Source organism: Phialemonium atrogriseum (genome assembly GCF_030411735.1).
Source record: "Phialemonium atrogriseum strain 8032-3 unplaced genomic scaffold QBC33scaffold_12, whole genome shotgun sequence".
Classification (NCBI taxonomy): Eukaryota; Fungi; Ascomycota; class Sordariomycetes; order Cephalothecales; family Cephalothecaceae; genus Phialemonium; species Phialemonium atrogriseum.
In genome coordinates, this window is record NW_026848149.1 from 512,754 (window position 1) to 538,821 (window position 26,068).

The following is a 26,068-nucleotide window of genomic DNA, read 5'->3' on the forward strand; positions in this document are numbered from 1 at the left end:
ACCGCGCTTTGGGGCCAGGGGAAGTATAAAGAGGCCGAGCAGATGCATCGGCAGGCCCTGGAGTTGAAAGAGAAGGTGCTAGGCAAGGAGCATCCCGAGACCCTCACAAGCATAAGTAACATTGCAACCGCGCTTTGGGGCCAGGGGAAGTATAAAGAGGCCGAGCAGATGCATCGGCAGGCCCTGGAGTTGAAAGAGAAGGTGCTAGGCAAGGAGCATCCCAACACCCTCACAAGCATGGGCAGCCTTGCAACCGCGCTTTGGGGCCAGGGGAAGTATGAAGAGGCCGAGCAGATGCATCGGCAGGCCCTGGAGTTGACGGAGAAGGTGCTAGGCAAGGAGCATCCCAACACCCTCACAAGCATGGGCAGCCACGGAGAAGGTGCTAGGCAAGGAGCATCCTAATACCTTTACTATTGGGAGTAATCTTGCAATCTGTTTAAGAGCAAGGAATAGCGAAAAGCTTCGATTCCTAATCAATTAGTCTCACAGCGCACTAGTCTGTCACTTTTACTTACTCTCGTCTCATCTTTTCTTTTCTTTTCATAGCGTGCCACTGGAAGGGTCTGGGAGGATAAGCTACTATATAGGGGCATTTCTTAACCTAGCGTCTTCTAGTGTCTTCTAGTGTCTTCGGTGTCTTCGGTGTCTTTCACCTGGTTACTTAGTAAGCGGGGAATGTGTATTTGGACCTGCTTTCCGAGACGTGTAATTGTAAAGCAGCAAGATCTAGCAGGTGTGGATATGGACGCCGCTGAAACATCGTACTTGGTTTTCGCCATCAGCATAAATAAGCAGAGACATTCGCCACAGAGAATTTGTGGTCACGGAAGAGGGGAGTGCCATGACGAGAATTGCAGCACAATTACATTGAAGCTGGCGGCAACCGGCTCGCCGTAAATCGGCCCCAATTCACCTATGGCATTATTCCCTGTGGGTGGCGTACCTCTCTTTGCTGGTGGGTACGAGTTGAACGATCCTCCTACGGACCCGTTGACTCAGGAGTTGGCCATTCGAGATCTACCTTCGTTGAGCTAGAGTCACCATTACGACCCGGAGGCTCCAGCATATGACTCCCCGGCTGTTGTAAAAGTTGGTATAGCAATGGGTACGTCGACGATAATTGAATAGCACCGTAAAGAAGGCTAACAAACTCGACAGCAGCCAAGCTTCTGTAGATTGGGAGGGAAACGATAAGGTAAAGTCAATGTTCGTCAACAGTAAGTGCCTCCGGCACCAAGTGAAAGCTCGAAAAGGGGAACCGTTTGTACGAGGCACCCGGGTAAAGGTTGAAGGCAACCTGATAACCTTACAAGACGGGGAAATATAGCAGGGGACGTAGGAGACGGCAAAGCAAGTGTATGAGGCATCGAGACTTACCTAATATTGGTGGAAGGCATGTGGAACACCCTTGACGAATGCTAATTCTACAGTTCTGAGAGTAAATCTTATGGAAGAGCATCTCTTTTCTTTATCAAGCTAATCCGCATTGTATAGGGATTCCTAGAGCTGTTGGAAATAACACGCATGATTATACGTTGCTATTACCTACACTGGATTGCAGAGTTGCAATGATTAGATCTAGATATTGAATAAATTAGTGTAGATCTCTATCTAAGGCAGATGGCAGTAGAGAATAGATGCCTCCTAGGCTTGTTAAGTTTAGGATCTTCTCGTCAGCGCTTCGTAACTTGAGAATATGCATATGGGATTGAGTATACTCTTTCCCTCGGCACGAGACGCTGCGAGTCTAGCACCTAGCACGTGCCTAGGTACTCGTCACTGCATTGGGGCGACAGAGTGGAGAAAAGCAGCCGGACCCACTTCCGCTGGCCGGCTTTGCGCCGGCCGTACCTGAGCAAGCCTGTCGATTCAGAGAGGGGCATCTTCCAACTCCCACTTTGATACTTCCACTCCGACATAGCACCCCATCCGGCCACAGAACCCCCCCCCCCCAACAAGTCACACCCGCCGCAACCATGGCCACCCTCACCGTAACCCTCGGCTCCCTCGCCAAGCTAATCGACCACTCCCTCCTGCACCCCACCATGACCGACGCCGAGGTCGACGCCGGCCTCGCCGTCGCGCGCAGCCACGGCGTGGCGGCGGCCTGCGTCAAGCCCTACAGCGTCCCCGCCGCCGTGCGCGCCCTGTCCGGCTCGGGGGTCCTCGTCTGCGCCGTGGCCGGCTTCCCGCACGGCAGCTCCACGACGGCCAGCAAGGTCGCCGAGGCGGCCGCCGCCGTAGCCGCGGGCGCCCACGAGGTCGACGTCGTCGTCAACGTCGGCAAGGTGCTGGGCGGCGACTGGGGGTACGTGCGAGACGAGATCCGCGCCGTCAACGACGCCGTCGTCGGGACCCCCGTCGGCGGAGATGACGGCGGCGGGCGGAACGGCATCTTGAAGGTCATCTTCGAGAACGACTACCTCGGCGACGAGCAGATCGCGCGCCTGTGCGGGATCTGCAGCGAGGTCGGGGTGGCGTTCGTCAAGACCTCGACGGGGTACGGGTTCGTCAAGCAGCCGGACGGTGCGTACTCGTACCGCGGGGCGACGGTCCCGCACCTGCGGCTGATGAGGGCGAGCTGCGGGCCCGACGTGCGGATCAAGGCCGCCGGCGGCGTGAGGACGCTGGACGAGTTCCTATACGTCGCGTCGCTCGGCGTGACGAGGGTCGGCGCCTCGGCGACGGTTGCCATCATGGAGGAGGCCAGGAGGCGGGGGATTACGGAGCAGCCGACAGAGGTTACGGTGAAACCCATTGGAGATTCGCTGGGCGGAACATACTGATTGCATAGCAATGGCGATTACTATCACGAGTTTTTCTCTGTACTGGGAGTGGCGTGATGTCGTACCATGAATGAAATAGCAGCATCAACTTCAACGCTTTGGTATTCTATTCAGCGTACCTAGTACCTAGGATACGAATGCGTATAGCGATACTCCTCGCTGAAGCTACTACGGGTGACGCGCCCGCCACAGCATAGACTATGACGACGCTTACACTGATAGTGCTAGCATCCCTCGGCGTGGCGGTGTCCCATTCCCACAACACTTGCTCTCCCACAGCATCTTGCTGTGCTGCAACCCATTATATTCCGAAAACCGTTGCTAGTTCATCAATCAACTGCTCTGCTACAAACTGGTCTCCAGTCTTGGGCACTTCCTCTCCGTCAGGCACTTCCGCTCCGTCGGGCACTTCCGCTCCGTCGGGCACTTCCGCTCCGTCGGGTACTTCCGTTCCGTCGGGTACTTCCTCTTCAGTCTTAACGCCAGGCTTTTTCTGGCTGTTCCCCTTTTTCTTGTTCTTCTTCTTTTGCGAGGCGACCTTTTTGGGGTTGTTTGTTGTCGCCCTATTGAGCACCGGCCCCTTGGTGTCCGTCGTCTCCTTGCTACTCGTCGCCTCCTTGCTGCTCGCCGCTGGCAAATTGGGGATTACGTGAACCCCGTCGATCTTTTGGAGCACGCTCAGCCGTCCCAGCCGAATCCCAGGCGACGAGGGGTTGAGGTTGTTCTCGAAAAAGGCGTCGAATCCACCGAGGTTGACATCTTCGTTAATGAACTGGAACACATCAAGTTCCCTAATGTTCTCAACCTGGGTCGTGTCGGGATATGAGGGGTCGGCCGGGTCGTTGGGCGTGGGTTTGTCGGGCTGACGGCCCGATGCCGCATCCATGGCCTGCCGGAATCGCCGGGCTTCGTCTTCGATGTCTTCGGGATAAATCAGGATACGGTAGGCCATGACCTCCGCATTCTGGTTCTGTTCGCTCCCGGCAGCCGGGAGATTCCCCGCGAATCTCTTCACACACGGGCGTGGTATTTTGCTCAAGTGCCCCTTCGAAAGCAGGTCTTCTTTGGCCTTTTCGGCATCATACGAGTCCCCAAAGGTGAATATGACGTGGTACTTGGTCTTTTGATCTGGGCATCGGTACTCCACACCGAAAGTAGGTGGTATATGGTGTGGTGGCCATCCCAGCCCACCTTTGGCTAACAATGCGCGAGTCGAGGCTCCTCGCTCCCTTTGTCGCTTCACATTGGCGACAGCATTTTGTAAGACAAGGCCCAGCTGTCGGGTAACATCCCAGCTAATTGCGGCATCTGTGGAAACCGGAGCCCATATTGCTAACTTTCCTGCAATGAAACTGAAACTGAGGCAGGCGCGACCGCGGTGTTGTGGCATCTTGCTGAACCTCCATGTCTGATACGCAGCGCTGAGTGCGAGCGAAGTTGCGTACGGGATGAAGGGCATAGGGCTAAGATGGGACGGAAATTCCTGGACGATCCGGATCAGTCGGTCAATCGAGGTACATCTTCGTTCGTGGATGACCTCGTCCGGGAGATGGAAGTAAAAATGGTCGGGCTTGGGGTGTCTATCCTTTGACGGGGCCGGGTCGAGCCACGTCCAGCGGAGTGAAAGTAGCGAGACAGCGACGTGTAGTACCTCCATGGTCGCTGATATTGCACGTCAGCTTCGGGAATCGGGTGCATTGCTGTAAGGAGGCGTGTCAGACACACCTAATAAATTTCTAGGGACAGCCCCAGCGGCTTGCCTGGCGACCATCATTTGGAAAGGCGTGATAACTTGGTAGTTTTGGACTTCATGGACGGGTTGCGCCGGCGTGAGCCGGTGTAGATCGAGAGCAGCCTCGAAGGAGATGATGAGCTCCCAAAACAGGCGGAAGCAAGGGGGCTGCTCTTGGAGCAAACTGTCGTTGAATCGGGGAACGCAAGTCGTGGGCAGCCGCCCCGTTCGACAGGCTATCAACCGGTCCACTGCAAACATGCATATCCACAGACGACTGACCTCCATGCGCCGACTATTTGTGTCCACACCTTCTAGGCCCGGCGAGTAGAGACTATTGTCGACGTTGTTAATGTAGAGACCTATGGAATGAGCATTTGACACTGCCACGGAAAACAGTTCAGCTGGATCGGGACGTCCATTCCGGGTCGGGGGCTCCCAGTATAAGGAAACAAGGGCCAAGACACGAATGCGATCAAGCATGCGGTCACTAAAGTCCGCCCTCCTCAGCAGTAAGTCTAGATAAGTCACGATCCTGGTGGAGTACTGGGTGAGCGACATTGGCGTCTCGGATCCGTCTAGGTGGAGGAACTGGGCCGCCCCGATGGAGGTCGACGCGGCAAGGCAAACAGCGAGCCCCAGGGCCTTGTCAGCCACATTGCGGTCACCGACTTCATCGAGCCTCTGCAACGCCTTGGAGCCGAGGATAGGGAGAATTGGGTGTATCTGGATTCGGTAGATCTCCAAGAGGCCCCGGAATGCCTACATCGGGGGGTTGACACCGAGACTTTTCTTCCCCTTCAAACTATCGCGCAATTGGCACATGTTTGAGGCGGGATCCAGGGGATCCGCCGAGGCAGACATTTGAGGGGCATCGACGGGGGGGTCAGTCGACGACGGTATTTGAGGAACTGAGGCCAGCGTCTGAATCCCGTCGACAGAGGGTTCAGCCGAAGACGGTATTTGAGGAACCGAGGCCAGTGTCTGAATCCCGTCGACAGAGGGTTCAGCCGAAGACGGAATTTGGGCCTCGTCGACCAGGAGACCAGCCGAGGCCGGCATCTGAGGCGCGTCGACGGGGTGATCAGCCGAGGCCGGCACTCGCATTTCTGGAGAGTCCACCGGGTTCAGGAGATCAGACACGGACATCATTTTGGGAACGTTGGGGGCAACACCAGGCGAGGCCATTATTCGAGGAATATTGGCCGGGGGAACAGGTGTGACCGGGATTCGAGGAACGTTGGCAGGGGGATCAAGTATGTCCGCGGTTCGAGTAGTGTCGCTGTCTGTGGCGCGCCGCTCTAGCTTGCCGCCGTCTACCTTGCCAGGATCCCACGTACCGAAGTCGATGGAGCTTCGAAAACTTAGCCAGGTCCGTAAGTCGGAATGACTGGCAGTGCGTGATGGGGCCTTATCGATGGCCTTATCGATGCAGTCTTGGTTGCTGTCTGGGATTTCGGAACCGCTGACACTGCATGGAGAGGCAGCGTCTTGTTGCATGACGTTCCATGTAAGTGTTAATAGTGCTGATGTTGATGAACAGGAATGACCAAAACAGGGATTGCGTGTACCTCGACCACTCGGGGATGAGAACTGGGAATGGAAGCTCAGATATGTAGGTACCGTGGTACAAGTACATAAGGTACCTGCCTGGTACCTAGGTAAAGCTAAGGTCGGGTAACCATGCTTGACAATTGCGGCAGGTGCATCCCGTCGTTGAATAGGTCCTGCCATCCCAGCTTCCGAATGGTGTACCTTAGGTAGGCAGGTACGTAGCATTTCCCGATGTGCTGCTGTCGGCGTTACCGATGACAGAACAGATGCAAAGTGCCTACCTCCCTTAGTCGGGCGACGAATGGGGACGAATCTGGGAACTATTCCCGGAGCCGGTGCAAGTCCGGTCGGGGATCTTCGCCGCACTTCCAAGGGCCACTTCGTGACGACTTTAACGGGCCTGGCTGGCGGTCCATGGGATCTCACGAGCGTTCCTGTACCGGGCACATGTAGATAGACCGCCAAGTCGGAGAACATCGGCCGGCTGACCGATGTTCACCGGGGGCGCCTACGCCTCCCCGGGCGGTCTTGGGGCACTGGAGAGGCTGGCCGCCGCGGAGGGTGACACGCCGGGGCCAGTGCAGTTCTCGGATTGTGGGAGCTTAGGGGGTAGGTCTCAAATGCTCTTTTTTGTGTGTGGGGGAGCTACAGCAGCTAGGGACCTATTTAAGCACACAAGTGTCGACCTTCGCAGCTCCAGCCTCATCACCATCTCGCAGACTCCAACCCCAGGAATAAAGGACATGAACCCAGCACGCTTCCCCCCCTCCTTTCTCCCCAATCGCTGAAATCACATCTACCTCACTCTTCGCTCATTTCTGAGGGAACACAGCCGGCGGCCCTGCAAACGAGAGTAGGAAATCCGCCTTGCCGAGCGGCACGCCGTTCATGCGCAGGATGGAATAGACGGTCTGGAGGTGGAAGAAGGAGTTTGGCACGATGAAGTTGGAGGCGAGGGTCTTGCGGGTCATGTTCCAGGTCCCCGAGTTCGGGGTGGCCATGACGACGGGCTCGTCCTCCTTGCCGTTGACCGCGTCGGGGGAGATGGTCTTGACGAGGGCGAGCAGCTTCTCAGCGCGGGCGATCAAGTCGGCGATGGTCGGGTCAGTGAGCTCAGCGAGCTCTGGCTCGGCGGCGTCGGCGAGCTTCTCGAACAGCATCTTGACCATGCGGGAGATGATCTGAACCTGGTACGTCAGGGGGTGCATGTCGGCGTAGAGCCGGGCCGCCGGCAAGGACGCTGCCTCCGGTGACTCGGCGGCCTTCTTGAGGATGACGATGAGGACGCTGGTGATCTTCTCCAGAACCCCGAAGCTTGACTCGTGCAGAGTGGTGGCTGGCATGGCGGGAGGTGTGCAAGAGACGTTGTAGACTTGGTAGTTGAGGAGGAAGAGGCACAAGTCACTAGGTGAGGACTTTGAACTTGTTGACTGTGAGAAAAGGCGAAGGTGTTCAAAGACTGAGTTGAACCGGGGTGATTGAGTCAAGCTGACGTCTGATTCTGCGGACATATGCCCCTCTTAAATAATTTCTCCTCAACACAGCGCAAGTTTGACCCCGCAGCGAGATCTTACGTCCCGCGACACTCACACCCTATCGCCGGTCAGAGGAATCAGTCCGCTGCGCGGCTAGATTGCATCGTCGCATATTGTCTCTGCGATCTGCACTCTAGAGACACATTGATGCTGTGCCTTCGCTCCTCGGACGCGAGAAATTGGTGTTTAAGGCCGAGCTGAATGGAATCCTACCAGGATCCCTAAACCGCCGCAGTCACCCAACGGGGGACTTTCCCCATTCGACAGGCATCATGTAGGCAACCGTCCCTGCTTTAGCCGTGCGTTAGGTAGTCCCAGGCAGCCGCGCCAAGCCCCGTTCCGCGATCAATGGGCCCGAATGCCGGGCCCCTCCTCCCCTTATTTCTAAGCAAAATTATTAGTCACAGGTCACACGTTGTACGAAAGGTGGGATGGAATGCGCCAAAGACGCGCCCCATGGGTTAGGTTTGTTAACGTTCGGTGCTCGGCCTTCCATCCCTCCTGGTCGGGCAGTCTCCAAGTGCGAATTTCGAGCCTTCAGCAGCGTACCTCGGCAGGCGACAAGGCAGCCCCTCCAGTAGGCCATCCGAAACCCGTTCTGGGGGCCGGAGATAAACCTCGCAAGACCCGAACGTTTAATCTCGGCCCTCGAATTCGACCGGCGGTGGAAACTATCGGTTGCAGGGCTGCGGCCCGTGCCGTTGGAGCCGGGATGCTGACGGCGTCATCATTAGGAGGGACCTCGGCAGCACAAAACACACTGCGTGATTATTCATTTTCATTATCCCGCTTATCTATGCCATGTGAGTCATGTGGGATTTTAGTAATTGATGAGCGAGAGGGCAGGGGGAAGGGGGTTGGGTGTTGGAATAATGCATCATTGACCAAGTCGTGGCGCCGTATTCATCAGTCAGTCTTGTGACTGCAGACCAGATCTATCTAGGTAAACATGTTGGGCAGCCCCTGGGCACGCCAAAAGAGGAAAAGTAAGAAAAAGAAAGAAAAGCAACAACAAAACTGAAACCGCCGTGTTTTTTGTAACTAGAGGCTGGACCGGAAATCCAGACGCCACCCGCCATGTGAACGATTCAGTCCTTTCCCACCATCCTAAACAACCCAGCCGGTTGGAGCGCCGCGTCGATCCCTTAGAAATTACCATTGCGCCAAAGCTGAAGTTACCAAGTTCCATTGCATAGCACAGCCTCAGCCATCCCTCCGAGTCCCCTTTCCACCACGCACCGGCCCCGCGCCGGAGAGCCAGAACTCGATCATGGCAGCCGTCGTCGACCACGGCACGCGACGACGGCGGGTCAGGCGGATCAAGTCGGCGCCTCTGCCTGCGAGCCCTGTCCACAGACGCCTCCGCCTCCCGCCAAACGTCCGACCGGCGGCCGCGGATAGGCCGGTCGAGAGCCGAGCCAGGGCCGTCGTGGGGAAGCCACGCTATCGCTTCGGCCGCAGGTCGTGCACATAAAAGTCCATGCGGGAGGACTCGTAGACGTGGCCGGGCGGGTGGCCGGCGTCGGTGTAGATGTTGTCGATCGAGTGCTGGTGGAAGGTGTCGGTGTGGCTGCAGTGGAGGATGTGGGGGAGACCCGGCGGATCGGTCAGGCGGAAGATGCCCCATCTAGGGATGTGTCAGCGCTTTGGGCTGCAAGGGGGGATGGAGAGGGGGGAATGGAATCTTACGAAGGGGAGTGCCTGGGGGAGCAGACGATGGCGATGCTCTCGGGCATCATGACCTGATATCCCGCCTGGGTGTGCAGATCGCGTGAGCTCATGAAGCATGTCTGGGTTGGGTGGGTATGGATCCAGCCGATCAGGAGGAGGTCTTGGTTGATGCAGTAATCCAGCATCGACGACTCGTTCTCTGTCTCGCACGTGTCCGATGTGCATTTCTGCTCAGGAATCAAGAGGCAAGAGATGAACAGTGCGTTGTTAACCGGGGTGCCACAGAGCATACCGCACATCTCCAGCCCCTTGCGTGTGTTCTCTGAGGCAATATCAAGGAAAGTCTCGCGAAGTTTGTCTGGCAAAAAGACGGGCCGGATAGGCTTGCCGCTCTCCAGGTAGGCAGCTGGACGGAAGGTGTAGCGCTCTTTCTTTGCCTTGCTGTCTATGGTCTTGGCCGGCAGTTTCGGTACGCCCTCGGGGAGCACTGGCGGGGTCGGTGTCGGTGCCCCATGCAGCGCCTCATATCGTGCAAACAGAGGCCCCTTCTCCGGAAGAGCTGGCGGGGCCGAGTCATACCGGCGAGATGATGATTGTTGCAGGTCCTCTTTTGGTGGCCGCGGTGGTTGTGGGGTTTCGCGTTCTTGTCGTGACTGGGTTGGATGCGACGCGTATTGGAGAGGGGCGGGTTTGTGGATCGAAGGATAATGATATGCACGCGAACTCGGCTGTAAACTCTGCCGGCTTGCTTCGCTCCCTTCCCTGGCTTGGAGGTCTCTTTGGCTTAATAGTTGGCGAGTTGATTCCATACTCTTCCGTACTTCTTGCTCCTCTGCCAGGCGGGAGGGTGTCATATAGTCGTTGCCACCCCATCCTTGCCAGTCATCCCAGACGCCGGCACCTCGCCGACTTTGCTCTTCTTCATACGATATTCCTGCCTGGCGGGTCGCTCTCCTAGCAGCATCTCGCCGGCTGATTTCTTTCTTAGCCAGGTCGACTGCCAAGTCCTGGTTCTCCCAAGCATCGAGCACCCTCGAAGGGGCTGCCGGGTTCCATGACAGAGCGGGGTCCCTTGCGGCGTGCTTCTGGTATTGTGTGAGTGCTTTCTGTGGCTGTTGGGCATCCCTTTCGGCATCCCTTTGGGCAACACTGGCCCTCAGCCATTCCTGGTATGTTTTGTCGATGTGGGGTCTGAGCTGTTCGAGTTGGTCGAAGATGAGAGGCATGCGCTTGAGGAGAGGCTTCAGAGCGGCCTTAGAGGCGGGATCCTGAGCATCGGGATGCTTTCCCACATAGTCAAGAACCAATGCCGAGTATCGAAGGTAGAAGAGGTAGGCATTAGTGAAGTTGCCCTCGCGCATGTAGTTGAGGCCCTGTATAGAAAGAGAGATGCGATGGTCAGCGGCAAGCGCAAAACCGGGGTAGAAAGAGAGTGGGGGAGGGGGAAGAGACTGTACCTCGCGATAGATGGTATCAGCTGCTCGCACCCAGTATTTGAAGGCGATGTTTGGGTTCCATGCAAAGTCTCCAGCTCTATCTGAAATATCCTTGACGCTCAACGGCCGGTTGGGAAGCTCGCCGGAGGGGTCCATCTTGCCCCGCGCCGCCCCTCAGCTGAAGGGTTGGAAGGAGCTGTGACAATGTGAAAATGATGATGAGAGTATCGGCAATGTCCTACAGGAAGAAAGGAGACGTGTCGTTCAGGTATATGGCCATTGCTTGCACGAATGCTTAAGTTTGAATGCTGCTTTGGGGATGACGAATTCAAAGAGGTGCAATAATAAGGAACAGGTACAGCATGGAACAAGGGAGTTCCATAAAGGTCCCCCACCTGGAACCCAACCCAAAACTCATGGTCCGTGCACCAACCAGGGTCCAGAAATTGGAGCTCTGCAAGCTTCGTCTCCAAAAACCATGGACCCTGTGATATTTGCGACGGAACGCAACAAAATATGGCACGAATACCCACCACAGAGCTGCGCAGATATCTCCTCCAGGGGCAAATATGTGGGCAAGGTTGCCTCCACACCTGTCGATACAGATACCCTCTGTCTCTGTCTCTGCCTCTATCTTTGATCAAGTCGTGGACTCCCAAACGACAGAGATTACACACCTCGAGCCAATATAAGCAAACACACCCGAGTCCCAGTACAGCAATTCCACTACATGAAGCGCCCCCTGCGCCTCTTCGGAAACAACTCAAAGAACAGGCAAAGGCACTCAAGGCAGCAGGAAGAAAGAAGAAGGCCAAGGCTGACAGTCAGACTGTCCCTGGGTGGGAATTGACCGTGGGCATCGAAATCCACGCGCAGCTGAACACGGCAAGGAAGCTCTTCTCCCCAGCCACGGCCTCGGCCCTCAACGACACCCCCAACAGCCATGTCGCCCTATTCGACCTTGCCATGCCAGGCTCCCAGCCCGTCTTCCAGAAAGAGACCCTCATTCCGGCGTTGCGAGCTGCCCTAGCCTTGGACTGCGACATCCAGAAGATCAGCAGGTTCGATCGCAAGCACTACTTCCACTGGGACCAGCCCTCAGGTTACCAGATCACCCAGTACTACGAGCCCTTTGCGAAGAACGGGAAGATGGTGCTATACCCCAGGGATGGAATCGCCCCGGACGACGGGGAGAGTGTCGAGGTTGGCATCAAGCAGATACAGATGGAACAGGACACCGCCAAGACGATTGCCCAACCGGGCGAGACGCATTGGCTGGATTTCAACCGCGTTGGAGTCCCCCTGATCGAGATCATCACCCTCCCCGAGATCCACCACCCGGCCACGGCGGCAGCGCTGGTGAGGAAGGTGCAGCTGCTCCTCAACTCCGTCGACGCCTGCGTTTCGGGGATGGAAGCCGGGGGTCTGCGCGCCGACGTCAACGTGTCTGTCCGCAGGACGGACGGCGACCCGACCGCCACCGCACTCGGGACGCGCACCGAGATCAAGAACCTGAGCAGCTTCAAGGCCGTCGAAGACGCCGTCATCGCCGAGCGGGACCGGCAGATCGCGCTGCTCGAGGCGGGCGGCGTCGTCGAGGGCGAGACCCGCGGGTGGTCCCTGGGCAGCACCGAGACCCGGCGTCTGCGCGGGAAGGAGGGAGAGGTCGACTACCGTTACATGCCCGACCCGGACCTTGGCCCCGTTGTTATCGGAGAAGACCTGGTCGAGCACCTGCGGAGCACAATGGGAGTCCTGCCCGACGCTGAGGCGGATACCCTTGTGCAGACATATAGGCTGAGCTCCAAGGACGCCGTCTCTCTCATGCTTTTGGATAATGGCGGTCGCGTCCAATACTTCTACAACGTGTTGGACGCACTGGAAGACCGTCTGCAAACTGAATCAGCCACCAGTGGCGAGCCAGAGGTCTCATCGGAGGGCCCGAAGCCACACGCGCTCCTAGCTGCCAATTGGTGTCTCCACGAGCTGGGCAAGCTTACCGCATCAAGCAACACCGTCGACGGCGACCCAAGCGCGGCTCCCGAAGATGCCCTGCAGATCACGCCCACCGGCGAGTGCCGCGTCGCAGCCGGTGACCTCGCGGACATCCTGTTCCACCTCCACCGGCGGCGCATCACGGCCAACGTCGCGAAGGAGCTGGTCTGGGCCGTCTTCCGCGGCGAGGCCGGCGCCGGCGCCCCGGGCAACGACGTCGGGAGCGTCATCGAGAGGGGCGGCCTCTGGTTCACGGAGCTGTCGGGCGGCGAGTACGCCGAGATCGCCGACGCCGCGGTGCGGGGCGAGGAGAAGGTGCTGCGGGAGTTCCGAAAGTTCCGGGACGGCGGGCTGAGGGCGTATCCGCAAGGGAAGCTCATGTTCCTGGTCGGGAAGATGATGCGTCTGGGGCCCGAGGGGAGGATGGATCCTAGGTCTGCGGAGCAGGTCATGAGGGCGAGAATTGAGGAGAGGTATCTACCGGGGCTTGACGGTGGCTCTTGAGGTTCGTCTCTTGGTCGGGATTACTCCATGCATGAGATATATCAATGCGGAAAGAGGGTGTTAGCATCCAAAGCGGTCTCGTTTGTGCACTACCTTAAGGATAGGCTTGAGCCCCGGGCATGATTACATCGTCAAGGAAAAGATGGAAGCAGCCGGCGTCTTGGCATCTCTCGTGGGACCCCATCCCATGAGCAAAAGAGAAAAGAAATCCGACAGCATACACGCCCAAGAAGGGGCTGTTTGACAGATTCATGTTTGGGACTTGGCTCGGGAAAATGAGGTCGCCAAGATTGGGACTTTACATCCTCGAGCACATCAACCGGGGGAAAGGTCGGCGCCAAAATGCAGTCCAGTGGGTGTTTGTGTTTTGTTTTAATCCACATTTATCGTACTCGCAACTTCAGTTCGGACGCCTCCACTGTGGACATGGTGGTTCCAGTACGTACGACGGACAACAGTTCCACGGAAAAAGGCTCGTTGTTCATCAAGACTGACGCGCCATTTCACCCAGTGACTAGTGCTCTGGCATTGGAACGGCATTAGGTCACCCCATCACAAACTATATGCCTCGGCATTGTCTCCAATGCGCCCTCAGGCGAAGTTCAGCTCACCAACCGGCCGGCTGGGTCGTGCAGCGGAAGGAAGAGGAGGACATGCCGGAGAGGGAGGGTAGCGAATCATCATGTTTTTACCGCCCAGTTTGCACCCGGTGTACGGGATATTAATATCCTGGGGTACGCTCGGTTCCCTCGCGATTCACGTATCCGTACAGTGAGTGATTGCCGTAATAAAACAAGGGAGGAAGGTGTTTCTATCCACGGCAGATGAGGATACCTGGAATTACTACCCGTACCTGGAATCACATCGCGGGAATTGGCGGGATGTGGCAAAGGCACAGCAGAGAGCAACTTGCCTACCCACCCGGGTGAGGCGAGGTTTGGCGGATGCCTAGGCAGGCCAGCCGTGTCAAGCTATTAGTTCAACTCCCTGGCTTTCTGGCAGACTCCAAACACGTCAAATCTCCCAAATAGTTTAGGGACTGTCGAGCGTACATATTGCTTGAAGTCGACAGCACAAAAACAGACTGAGATCTGAGCGGGGGAGATGAGAGAATAACGTTATCCGGGTCGAGGGGGATTCACGATCCCCTGTGTCGATTGGCAGATTTATTCAATGCTATTTCGTCTTGGGAATACATAGATTAAGGGTGCCCAGGTTTTCTCAGCACTCGCGAGCTGTCGGTAAAAACAAGACGCAAAACACTGGCAATGCGAGGAGCGGAGGGGCGATACGGGGGGCTTATACACGAGCTGGAAGTCTGGTAGTGTGATTGATCGTCGAGGGGTGGGGAAAGTCCAGGCACTGGTGCACTTGGAGAAGCAATGCTCAGACACGGAAACTTCATGCGCCGGGCTCCCCAACTGTGCGGCTCTGCCCGGGACCCCCCAGTAATCCCCAGTAATCCTCCCGGAGCCCTCCCCGAGGCGCTAAGATCTCTTGTCACTTCTTGTGTTTCTTGACTAGGTACACACTTCGCATGGGGTGCTTCATGTTACCCGATTCGGAAATTTCGAGGCCATCGCAGGTCCTTCCAACATTGGCCCACTGCCTCGATGCATCTGCCAAGCGTACAACACGATCGTCTGGTTCCTGTCGCCGGATCGACTCCAGCCGTCTCATCCCCCCCATGTTGACTAGGTCCTTCACCCGGCGGGAAACAGATTCGATGGCTCATCTGATAATTCGGCCGAGGGGCCTAGTCCTTTCTCGCTCGCTCTCTCACACCCTGCAGAGCCCTTTTCTGTCATTTTCTGTGAGAAAGAAGAAAAAGAAACAGGAAACCAAAAAAAAAGAGAAAGGAGAAAAGGAGAAGACGAGGGAAAAGCCAAAAAAGTATAATAAACCTGGGTTCTATCGGCATGCGCCCAAATGAGATCGGCTCCGAGAATTGTGTTGTGTCGCCGTCGCCCAAGCCAATTTAGCTGTGAGAGTGTTCCGCAGCTTTGAGATCAACCAGCCGGCTGCAATCACATGGACGCAACGACTCTTCTCCGCAACTCAACCTCAGATGATGCTGCTGCCTCATCCGATTCGTCTGCCCAGCTGTCCCACAACAACTATGGGCCACAGATCAACGTCACCATCTGGTTCCTGGCGGCCCTGTCGTCCCTGTTCCTTGCCCTGCGGATATACTGCAAGGCCCTGCGAAAACGCGGCCTCTGGTGGGACGACCACGTTCTCATAGCTTCATGGGTAAGGAAATTAAGAAAGAAAGAACGATAAGAAACCGGACATTTGCTGACCGAGGCCCGATCAAAATATAGCTGGCTCTGGTGGCACAATGCGCCTTCGTGTCAGTCACGATCCCGCTCGGCCTGGGCCGCCCGATATGGGACTTCAATTCGGACAACCTGGAGGACTTCCTCCTGTTCTCCAACCTGGCGGGCACGGCGGCCATCCTGGCGGCGGCGTGGAGCAAGACGTCGTTCGCGATAACCGTGCTGCGCATCTCCGACGGCTGGATCAAGCGCTTCGTGTGGTTCATCATAGTCTCGGTCAACGTCGCCCTAGGCCTCAGCATAGCCTTCACCTGGGGCCAATGCACGCCCTTTGAGAAGGTGTGGAAGCCGCTGATCCCGGGGACGTGTTGGTTCAAAACCCCTGTCATCAGGTACAACATCTTCACAGCCGGTAAGTCCAAGTGCGGTTCGCGATTGCCCCCGAATAGCTGGCATGGGAGTTGGCTAACTCAGAGCTCCCGCAGCCTACTCCGGCGCAATGGACATGGTCCTAGCCATCATCCCCTGGAGGATCATCTGGAGCCTCACCATAAACAAAAAGGAGAAGTTTGGCGTCCTGTTCGCCATGAGCATGGGTGTATTGTACGGCAACCCCCCCCCCCCCCCCCCTCTTTTATCCCGCCCCCATCCCATCCCATCCCATCCCATCTCATCCCAAGCTCACATAACTAACCCCCCCACCCTCCAGCGCCGGCGTAACCTCCATGGTCAAAATCACCAGCCTCCCCGGCATCGCCTCCACAGACTTCACCGACTCCAACACCCAGATCGTCATCCTCGCCGCCGCCGAGAGCGCCATAACCATCATCGCCGCCTCCATCCCCGTCCTGCGCACCCTCCTCCTCCGCAACCCCGGTTTCGCCCCGGCCCCGACCAGCTTCCTCTACCGCTACGAGCCCAGCGCCGTCGCCGACCCGGCCTCGTACGCCGCGAGGTCCGTGGCGAGGACGCCGCGCGGGTCGTGCATGAGCTCTACGTTTGACGTACGCGGCGCGCACGAGGGCCGCGGCGGGAGCTGGGGTGGCAAGGAGGGGGAGCTGGAGGATGGGTATGAGAAGCGGGCGGCGGTGTAGCCCTTCCCCTTCTCTTGGTGGCTATTCCTCCTAGCCTTAACCGTGTAACCTTTTTGCGAGCGTTCTAGTTCGATATTGTTCCGAGGCTTTGTGTTTGCCCCGTTCCTTGTTTTCGGGCTTTCTCGTTTCTGTTTTGCTTTGGTCGGCTGCAGCGTTTGTCACGGTCCGTACCCACCCTGCATTACTGGCGTTGTCGGTCCTGAGCCTATTACCACTGCTTTTCCTGTATTATTATTATTATTATTATTTTGGGAGCGGGGGCCGGCGTGGGCTGAGCACGTAGGGGGTAGGGGGCGGTGTTAGGCTTGCATCGGGAGCGTGGTTGGGAGCTGGAAACTGGGCGCTCGTCCGATCATTGTATGTACATTACAGTAATATTGAGATGCTTGGACCTCTTTGGTCTTGAGGATACCCGGTGCTCAGGACGGCTTTAATTTTCGTGAAGTCGGTGATCGACAGACAATATTATCACAGAGGTCATTCAGCTCTTGTTTCAACCCCTGGAAGGCCTCGTTGCTTTCATGGAGAATGATCACTCTCCCAACTCGAGATATGACGGTCAAGCGCGCTTGAGATACCAAGACGGCGTTGAATCAGCCAAGTTTCCAGCTAATTTATTCTACCCCGACTCTTGAACCGAGCAGATGGATCAGTTATAAATCTACCAGGTGCCTAGGCCTGTCAGTCGCCCTCTCCCCCATCTGATCTGACAGACAACATCCCAGAAAAACGCTACCAAGACCCCCCGACTCATCCACGCCGCATCAGCGAATAAACTTAAAACAGACCCAGCAGGTCATCCCCCGCGCTGGTGCTCTTCGGCGGAGGAGTATGCCCCAGCTGCTGCCCCGGCGGCGGCGGCGCACTAGTGCCGCTGAGGTCCATGCCCGCGAACCCGTTCATGATATCGTTCACTCCCCCGATGCCCTGCTGCGCGCCCGAGGCCGGCGGGGCCGCCGCCGGCACGTCGAACAGCCCCATCATGTCCGCCATGCCGCCGCTCGGCGCACCACCACCCGCCGAGGGGCTGGCAACGCGGTCGGGCGTGCCCGACAACCCCGCCGGGTTCTGCTCCGCACTCGCCGGCGCGGCGCCGTCGAAGTCGATGTCGAGGAGATTCTCGATGTTGCCGCCCGTCCCGTTGGCGGCGGCGGCGGCGGCAGCCACCGAGGCCGCGATGGGCTCGTCCGCCGCGTTCTGGCGCTGCTCCCGGATGGCGGCTCGCTGGATCTCGTCGGCGCCGAACCGGCCCTTGCCGACAAACGACTCGGGCGGCTTGTGGTAGACGGAGGCGAGGGTCGACAGCTCGGTGAGGAGCTGCTCTAGGAGTGCGGGCGGGAGGCTGGTCATGGTGGTGGAGATGGCGGGTTTCTGAGACAATATGATGTTCTGACGACGGGAGGTTAGCCTAGCGAGAGGGGAAAGGGTGGGATTTAGCAACTCCATGGAACATACCTTGGCAACATCCAGGTCGCCCGAAAGGAGACGCCAGTACACGTAGGCGCGATCACGAATGTCAGCGTTGTCGTTATCTGCCGTGGCTAGTTGCAGGACCTTCTGGACAAGACCTTGGTTGTTGCCCGGCTTCTTGAGGAACAACTTGACAACGGCGGTCAGGATCTGCAGCTGGGTCTGATAGGGGTTAGTATTCATGACGCTCTAGGGGCTGGCGTGCACTTGCCTGAGTGAACTCCTCCATGAATGCATCCACGAAAGTCGATAGGATCTCGTCGGCGTTGTTGATCTTCTCTGCGTACTCGCCGACGATCCAAATGAGGGAACCTCTCGCCTCGGGCTCATCCAGCTCGTCGATGTACTTGCAGAGCGTCGGGATCACTCCCTCATATCCGGGATACTTGCGGAGAATATCCTTGATCACAACGATCACCTCCTGGACGACATAGTTGGCCTTTGCGGCGATGAGGTCCAGGAGAGCGTCCACACACTTCTCGCTCGAGCTTTCGATTTTGATTGCCACCTGTCCAATAGCCTTAATGGCCCTTCGGACAAAGTCCATATCAACTTCTAGGGCGTACTCTTTCAGCTCGGCCAGCAGCTGGTCACAATTCTTGTCGTTGGCTATCCTGACCATGATCTCGAGCTTTTGGAGCTTGACGTATGGCGGGTCGTTGTATTTGCAGAAAAACACCCTCAGTTCCTTGCTCAGAATGTCGGGTTTTGCCTGGAGGAGCAGATCAATATTTCGTAGTGCGACATATTGGACTTCGGGCGCCGAAGCAACGAGGGTAACTGTCCCCTGTCAGTTAGGTGACCGCCACCAGATACAACTACACAACCACCATACTAACCTAAAGGGGGAGCCATCTTCTTGAGGTATTGCTTGACCAGTTCCGGGCCGACGTGCCTCATATGAATGAAGACAACCTTGACGGCTGCCAGGACCACGCTGGGGTTGACGTGTTGAAATTGCGGTGCCACTCTCTCGCATATGTGCTCCGACTCCTTGACATCCCGTGTCGGGTAATCCGCCAGCGTTGAGAGAATCGTTACTCTGCCCCATTCCGTGCATTCGTTCAATGCCATCAGAAGTTTCTTCAGTGTCACGGGCGTGATGACCAGCGCCCGTGTTTCCGGCGCCGTCTCGGTGATCTCTGATAGGGCTTGTACCGAGTTGGCCACCACCATGGGATTTGGGTCGCCGATCAGTTCTTGGAGGATTTCGAGGAAGCCATTTTCTATACACATTGTCGGGTTCAGGTCGAACAGCTTGGCCACGCAGATCGCTGCTGTTTTCCGCACGTATGGTGACTCGTCCCGCAATGTTTTCCTCAACGGCTCTTCCATATAGTCCACCATCTTATCCACTCGAATGCATCCCATCGTCCGTATTGCCAGCGCACGTATGAGGGGGTTCGGATCTTCCGAATCTTGCACGAAGGTGTTCACGGCAAGAATACAGAGGTCGGGGTGTGATTTGGCGTAGTTCCTAACGTCCTTGTTAGCATCGGCCTGTACGGAGGACACAAAGGGGAACCGGCTACTCACATCAGGTATAGATATACCAGCTTCTTCTGGTCCAGATCTGCCGTGGCGATGTTCTTGAGGACGTCTGGGAACAGGGCAGACACGTCCTTGCCCAGCGTCATGGCCATGATGGTCTTCTGGATCGACTCCTTCCGCTCGTAGGCATATTGCGACACGAGTCCGGCACGGAGCTCGAACGTTTCTCCCTTCTTCGGAGGCGCAAAGGCCCCGCGGATCCTGTTCACCGCCATCGTCTAGGCACTCCCGAGTCTTGACCGAGCGGCGAGGGGTAATATCGAGGACGGCAGCTCCCCGGGGAGCGGGCGGTGAATCTTCGAATTGGAGGCCGTGGATCGCAGACAGTCAGATGAATTCTACCGTGAGGACATTCAAAAGTCCTTCTTACGCTCTATACGACTGCTGTGGTCGAGTCACGGGGCAGAAATGGTGGCGGATAAAGAGATCGCAAGTTGATGATGGTGGGCCTGGCGTTGATCGCCCGAAGGTCGAGCCCACTAGTGTGGCTTGCGTTGGTTGAACGTGAAGCTCGAGCCACAAACCTAATTCAGGGGTGTGGCTTGGCCACCCGAGCATCACTCAGTCCAGAAGCTTGCTTGAGGAACCACAGACTTGGCACAAGACCGAATCACAGACTCACCGTTTATGGCTTGTGTAGAAGGAGGGGGAAACACCAACATTAAGCCATGGTTTTGTTGTTGGCGTTCTAATAAGAAGTCAATAAAAGTTGACCGCGAGCATTGAAACTCTACCGTCCGCCACACTCCATCACCATCGGCATCACCACAAGAGATCTAACAAACTCGGTGTGACCATGGTCAGCAGCTTGCCCATATGCTCCCGAAATCCAGCAAAATTCATGCTAATAGACATGCAGGCAAACCTTCCGAATCTTCGACGTCTTTTCATTGAGTCGAGGTCAGACGACGAAGAAAGACAGGTCTCGAGACGGGCCGTACGTGACTCAAAACTTGGCCCTTTTTGATGGGCGACCTTGCTTACGAAACATGCAGTTCTACAACGCTGTTCTCTTTATGGGTTCGGTCGCAGTGTTCAGTCTGATCGCCCAGCGGATGAACGCTGTAAAATGAGAACTCAGAATGAGACAAACGGTGCCATTCAGTTAGCGATACCTTCAAGTGCCCGTTACGGCCAGTGATGATCGTACAAATACATCGTACATCGCGCATCACGCATCGCACAGGCCGTGGCCAACAATACAAGCTCAAAACACGGACCTCAGTCCGACTCACTCTCATCACCCAGAAATGCCATATCGGCTCGGTACTTTGCTGAGCCCCGTGCCCGCGCCTTTACCGCACTATTCTCATCATCATCATCGTCTTGTTCGTCATTACCAGCGCCCTCGCCCTCATCCTCGTCGTATTTTGGCAGCCTCGCCGGCTTGGCGGCTCGACTCCTCGATGCCCGACCACCTCCAGCACCCCAGTTCTCGTTCATCTCATTCACCGCTTCGAGATCGGCGAGGAGCTCTCTCCTCTCCTTGATCTCACGCGCTCTTGCCTCGGAGAAGCGCCCGTCCATACCGACGTCCTTGAGCATTCCCCTCAGGTGGCGGATCTTGGCGCGGCTATCGTCTCCATACTTCTTGAGCTCGAATGCCCAGATCTTGCGGACCCCACACTTGACGAGCTGGCCTTGGAGTTTCTTAATCTCCGCTTCGTCCGCCGACAGCTCGGGTGCCGGCTTGGCACCGCTGCTCCGCCTTGGTTTGGCCCGTTCCTTCCCCGCCGAGGCCTCTTTCGATTTCCGCTTGCGCTTTGGGGACTCATCGAGAACCTCTGACTCGCTACTGTCGTCTCCCCCGACGGGCGCCTTGTCGGGCTTTTGGTCCTCCTCATCTAGTTCGCTCAGCGGCGACTCGGAGTCTGACGGCACAACGTCCTTCTTCTTTGATACCTTCTTGGGAGCTGGACTTTTAGGCGCCGGTTTGGCCTTCTTCGGCTTCTCCTCCACCTCGCTTGCCTCGTCCGAAGTATCTCCTTCCTCGTCCTCGTCCGAATCGGATTCCACGACCCTCCGCGAAACTTTGGCTCGTGCTACAAGCTGCTTCTTTGCGGGCCTCTTAGACACCTCGCTGGCATCGCTGAGTTCGCTGAGTTCGGACTCGGAAGACTTGGCGACGGCGGACTCGGTCCTCTGGCGCTTCGTCGCAGGTTTCGTTACCTCCTCGGGAGATGCACGCTTCGCTCCACTCCCCGACTTTATTTCTGATGCTGGTGGAGCGGACACCTGGGACGACGGGGGGGGTTCGCTTTCTAGCTTATCCTGGGGTCGCAAGTTCTGGTCAGCCGTCTTCGCAAGCTGGGGCGGCGGGGGCGTGAGTAAACGCCATTGGGGGCTCTTACCACTGTATCTTTGATGAGCTGCTTGCTCTTGGCCTTCCAATTGCCGTCCTTGAAGAAGTCTTTTTCGAGCCCCAATTTGGTTTCGACGCGTTGCCTCACCAGATTCACGGATAGCTGGTCGCGCGCATCGCTGTGGTAGATATCGCGAACAGTGCTGGCAAGTTCAGCCTCCAGCACCTTTGCGGCCGGAGTTCTGGGCGCCATGATCCTTAGATGTGCTCTCCTAATCGGTTGCAGCCAGGATAATTGGGTATGCTGTGCGCGTATTTGATGTTCGTTATTCTTTAGACCTCAATTGAGGCACCGCGTTGGCTGCTTGTGTTGGTGACGCGCATTAATCCCTGGTGCGGCTTAGTTACATTGTGGGGAAGGGCGTCTCAACTCTGACCAATCAGGTTGTCACGTGCAGGTTGTGAGATACGCGGCTGGTAACTGGCAGGCCTCACCGAGGTCAACACTGAAATCGGGGCAACTAATGCTTCACCGTTACTTCCATCTCAAGCACACACACCTGAGGGTTGCAAGCGATGGAAGGAACACAGGGGTATTGCCAAGAAAAAAAAAAGAAGACAAAAAAAAAAAGACATGGAAGGTCCTGAAGACATCCGTCTCTGAGCCTTCCATGTTAAGACTCTCAGGTATCTCGGCGAACACACTGACTCTAGAGTCTAGATGCTCATTGTCGAGCCAAAAAGTCTTCGCGCAATCCATCTTTGAACAGGGCGTTACCAGCTACAACTCCTACAATGGCGGCTAGGTACTTGGAAGGCCTTGGATATAAGCTGGCAAGACGGCTGGAGAGGCCTGCAAATGGACAAATGTACCTGCCGGGCTGCCACAGGGCGGCCTAGTCAGGTTGCATGTGCGGCCCGCTCAGTTGACGGACCGGGAGGTTTTCGTGACAAGAGGCTAATGCCATCAACCAAGAACCACAGCGCAAGGGCTAGACTCCCCTGACCCCCCTTGACAGGCTGCCAACCCGAGCCCACGCGAACTGCACGCAGACGAAGCGGCGCGATCTCGGCGTCATGGGCGACCCGCATGGCGTGGTGCGTTGCGGAGCTAGGATTGGACACGGGGAATCAGAAGGGGGAAAGAACGAAAGATGAACGGCAGCGACAAGAAAGGCGGAAAGCCGGGCAAATTGCGCCGCACACGCATCTCCATGCATGTCATCCCAAGCGAAAAGTATTTCGCGCAGAGGGTAGACGGATCGTGCCGAAAATTATATGCGCCATTTGGACGCCGAGTTGTCGTCTAAATGCTCGATTATTTTACGTTCTTTTCCTGCCCGGCTTGGCGGCACTGATGACAGGGGATTGGAAGCTTTCTCCACCAAAGACGAGCAGATGTGGATGAAGGTAGGTAGATGTTTACAGACACAGTATGGAATCCATCCACAGCAGGTAGTTAAGGTACCCATCTATATATGGTGGAAGTTCTAGACAGTTCCAAGTTCCTTCCGGCTAAACCTATAAGGAACTCCATATTCCATGGACCCCACCATTTCGGTACAGGACCTGGGTAGGTGTGGTTAGGAGCTAAACGGGAGGCTCCTACCTTCATAAGCTACCCCACCATCCATTCAGTGTCGTCACTACCTTTATCTTTCCTGCTGCAGCGCCCTGGTTTGCTCAAACTGTCATCTGATTTCTGAAACTGACTTTCTACTCCCACTTCAATTGACTTTGAACCAGCCATTCGGGAAAATCTGCCAGACCAGTCAGAACATCCGCTCAGATTCTTTCTCCTGGCACCTCTGCCCCTCCACCAGCGTTCCGTCACCCCGCTCCAACTGCTCCCCGACTTTCCGATTTACGGCTGACCGTCGACAATGCCCAGCGTCGTAGAAGATGAGACGGCCTCGCCCGGCCGCCTGCTTTTGATCTCCAACAGATTGCCCATTACGATCCAGCGGTCCGAAGATGGCAATTACAGCTTCTCCATGTCCTCTGGAGGGCTGGTGACGGGCTTGAGCGGCCTGTCCAAGACCACCAGCTTCCAATGGTATGGCTGGCCTGGCCTGGAGGTTCCCGATGCTGAGGCGGGGCCCTTGATACAGCGGCTGCAGGACGAGTACAATGCCCATCCCGTCTTTGTCGACGACGAGCTGGCCGACCGCCACTACAATGGATTTGCGAGTGAGTCCCTCTCTTTTGGTCTCCCTTCCCTTTGGTCTCCCTCTTCCCCTCCTCCCTGGTTTCCAAAACCAGGCTTCTAGCGACTAGCCACTGACTCCTACTCCGAACCCGCAAAGACTCGATCCTCTGGCCGCTTTTCCACTACCACCCCGGTGAGATCACCTTCGACGAGTCCGCCTGGACGGCCTACCGAGACGTGAACCGGCTGTTCGCCAAGACAGTCGTCAAGGACGTGCAGGATGGCGACCTGATCTGGGTGCACGACTACCACTTGATGTTGCTGCCCGAGATGCTGCGAGAAGAGATTGGCGACAGCAAGAAGAACGTCAAGATTGGATTCTTCCTGCACACTCCCTTCCCGAGCAGCGAGATCTACAGGATCCTGCCTGTCCGAGAGGCATTGCTTCTAGGCGTGCTCCATTGTGATCTTATCGGCTTCCACACCTACGACTACGCCAGGCACTTCTTGAGCAGCTGCTCTCGCATCCTGTTCGTCTCCTCCCCCAAACCCCCCTTTGCTTGCTTATCTTATATACCCTCAATTTTTGTGGTGGGATAAGACTGACGCTCCATTGCTTCTTAGTTCAACCCCGACGACACCCAACGGTGTCGACTTCAACGGCAAGTTCGTCACGGTCGGGGCGTTCCCAATAGGCATTGACCCGGAGAAATTCGTCGAGGGATTGCAGAAACCGTCGGTGCAGGCGCGCATCGCGGCGCTGACGCGCAAATTCCAGGGGGTCAAGCTTATCGTGGGCGTGGACCGGCTGGACTACATCAAGGGCGTGCCGCAGAAGCTGCACGCGCTCGAGGTATTCCTGACGGAGCACCCGGAGTGGATCGGCAAGATCGTGCTCGTGCAGGTGGCGGTGCCCAGCCGGCAGGACGTGGAGGAGTACCAGAACCTGCGGGCCATGGTCAACGAGCTGGTCGGGCGCATCAATGGCAAGTTCGGCACTATCGAGTTCATGCCGATCCACTTCCTGCACCAATCGGTGTCGTTCGACGAGTTAACGGCTCTCTACGCCGTCAGCGACGTGTGCCTCGTCTCGAGCACCCGCGACGGCATGAACCTGGTTTCGTACGAGTACATCGCCACCCAGCGCGACCGCCACGGCGTCATGATCCTGTCCGAGTTCACCGGTGCTGCCCAGAGCCTCAACGGCAGCCTCATCGTCAACCCCTGGAACACCGAGGAGCTGGCCAACGCCATCCACGACGCCGTCACCATGGGCGCCGAGCAGCGCGAGGCAAACTTCAAGAAGCTCGAGCGCTACGTCTTCAAGTACACCAGCGCCTGGTGGGGCCAGAGCTTCGTCGCGGAGCTCACCCGCATTAGCGCCGCCACCGAGTCGGCCGCCCAGGGGAAGACGAAGAAGGCACTGCCGTCGTCGTCGTCCAAGGAGCCTGCGCTGGCGGGCGCCGAGACGACTGCCTGAGAGAATTGGCATCTTCTTCCCTCGCGGCCCCGGATAACGTTTCTTGGTCGAGGTTTAACATTTCCTGTGCCCACCCGGGGTGGAACAATCAATCCTAACGGGAAGTATCTCTGCAATCGCGTTTGCGACGGGAAAGCCATGACAGGGTCTGTTTTATAGCGGTATTACACACACACGCACACACACACACACACACACACACGTCTCCACGAACCACACAAAATACATGAAGGGATCGATTAGCGACCAGCTTTTGCACTGTTTTCGACGGAAATGGAAAGGGAGCTACGGGTGACTTTTGCTTGGAGTACAGGGAATATTGACGAACATGAGGGGGCAGTTGTTTTTAGCAGAGCAGAGCATCCCATGTTTTAATGCTAGGTACTCCATCAACTAGATAAGCATGACGAAACCTAGGTCCTCCGTGTAGTGGCTTCACTTGTATGGCCAATGCGATGCTGACAACTTGAGGTTGTCACCCATCGGTGTCGAAGCTGAAAATCATGGTAGCTTCAAGTAGTCACATC

At 56.6% G+C, this 26,068-nt stretch overlaps 10 protein-coding genes across 10 annotated transcripts in view; 5 read left to right on the forward strand and 5 right to left on the reverse strand.

Annotated features, from left to right (window-relative positions):
- The window catches only part of QBC33DRAFT_491760 (putative kinesin light chain), a gene marked incomplete at its 3' end in the record, with an annotated part of 3,457 nt that extends 3,052 nt beyond the window's left edge, over positions 1-405 (forward strand). Inside the window, exon 6 of the mRNA XM_060425481.1 lies at positions 73-405. Within this exon, the coding sequence (XP_060283665.1) occupies positions 73-405 (333 nt within the window). The remainder of the gene's footprint in view (positions 1-72) is intronic.
- A 1,474-nt stretch (positions 406-1,879) lies between these two features.
- QBC33DRAFT_538373 (deoxyribose-phosphate aldolase) lies at positions 1,880-3,128 on the forward strand. The gene has a single exon (XM_060427878.1). The coding sequence runs from the start codon at positions 1,980-1,982 to the stop codon at positions 2,787-2,789; it is 810 nt and encodes a 269-aa protein (XP_060283666.1). The 5' UTR covers positions 1,880-1,979; the 3' UTR covers positions 2,790-3,128.
- QBC33DRAFT_515004 (uncharacterized protein) lies at positions 3,091-5,709 on the reverse strand (the record flags this gene model as incomplete). Its single annotated transcript, XM_060426068.1, has 4 exons — positions 3,091-3,917; positions 3,981-4,451; positions 4,515-5,283; positions 5,434-5,709. 4 exons carry the CDS (start codon positions 5,707-5,709, stop codon positions 3,091-3,093), a joined length of 2,343 nt encoding a protein of 780 aa, XP_060283667.1.
- A 1,178-nt stretch (positions 5,710-6,887) lies between these two features.
- QBC33DRAFT_515005 (uncharacterized protein) lies at positions 6,888-7,418 on the reverse strand (the record flags this gene model as incomplete). Its single annotated transcript, XM_060426069.1, has 1 exon — positions 6,888-7,418. One exon carries the CDS (start codon positions 7,416-7,418, stop codon positions 6,888-6,890), a length of 531 nt encoding a protein of 176 aa, XP_060283668.1.
- Positions 7,419-8,792: 1,374 nt separating this feature from the next.
- QBC33DRAFT_68975 (uncharacterized protein) lies at positions 8,793-11,104 on the reverse strand. Its single transcript, XM_060432995.1, has 3 exons — positions 10,739-11,104; positions 9,300-10,654; positions 8,793-9,237 (listed from the first exon to the last, which is right to left on the reverse strand). Exons 1-3 carry the CDS (start codon positions 10,871-10,873, stop codon positions 9,054-9,056), a joined length of 1,674 nt encoding a protein of 557 aa, XP_060283669.1. The 5' UTR covers positions 10,874-11,104; the 3' UTR covers positions 8,793-9,053.
- Positions 11,105-11,233: 129 nt separating this feature from the next.
- On the forward strand, positions 11,234-13,216 carry QBC33DRAFT_451510 (amidotransferase-like protein; the record flags this gene model as incomplete). The annotated part of the gene is made up of 1 exon (XM_060424611.1): positions 11,234-13,216. One exon carries the CDS (start codon positions 11,234-11,236, stop codon positions 13,214-13,216), a length of 1,983 nt encoding a protein of 660 aa, XP_060283670.1.
- A 2,073-nt stretch (positions 13,217-15,289) lies between these two features.
- On the forward strand, positions 15,290-16,403 carry QBC33DRAFT_423912 (uncharacterized protein; the record flags this gene model as incomplete). The annotated part of the gene is made up of 4 exons (XM_060424135.1): positions 15,290-15,469; positions 15,541-15,907; positions 15,981-16,098; positions 16,205-16,403. Coding segments are annotated over 4 exons (864 nt in total), but the record flags the coding sequence as incomplete, so codon positions are not given.
- A 570-nt stretch (positions 16,404-16,973) lies between these two features.
- Positions 16,974-20,054, reverse strand: QBC33DRAFT_538390 (putative AP-1 complex subunit beta-1). Its single transcript, XM_060427879.1, has 5 exons — positions 19,596-20,054; positions 18,899-19,536; positions 18,271-18,839; positions 18,045-18,221; positions 16,974-17,978 (listed from the first exon to the last, which is right to left on the reverse strand). Exons 1-5 carry the CDS (start codon positions 19,823-19,825, stop codon positions 17,367-17,369), a joined length of 2,226 nt encoding a protein of 741 aa, XP_060283672.1. The 5' UTR covers positions 19,826-20,054; the 3' UTR covers positions 16,974-17,366.
- A 671-nt stretch (positions 20,055-20,725) lies between these two features.
- Positions 20,726-22,603, reverse strand: QBC33DRAFT_538393 (uncharacterized protein). Its single transcript, XM_060427880.1, has 2 exons — positions 21,962-22,603; positions 20,726-21,881 (listed from the first exon to the last, which is right to left on the reverse strand). The coding sequence occupies exons 1-2, from the start codon at positions 22,163-22,165 to the stop codon at positions 20,832-20,834; spliced, it is 1,254 nt and encodes a 417-aa protein (XP_060283673.1). The 5' UTR covers positions 22,166-22,603; the 3' UTR covers positions 20,726-20,831.
- Positions 22,604-23,583: 980 nt separating this feature from the next.
- QBC33DRAFT_538396 (glycosyltransferase) lies at positions 23,584-25,743 on the forward strand. The gene is made up of 3 exons (XM_060427881.1): positions 23,584-24,102; positions 24,219-24,591; positions 24,686-25,743. The coding sequence occupies exons 1-3, from the start codon at positions 23,796-23,798 to the stop codon at positions 25,539-25,541; spliced, it is 1,536 nt and encodes a 511-aa protein (XP_060283674.1). The 5' UTR covers positions 23,584-23,795; the 3' UTR covers positions 25,542-25,743.
- The last annotated feature ends 325 nt before the right edge of the window (positions 25,744-26,068 follow it).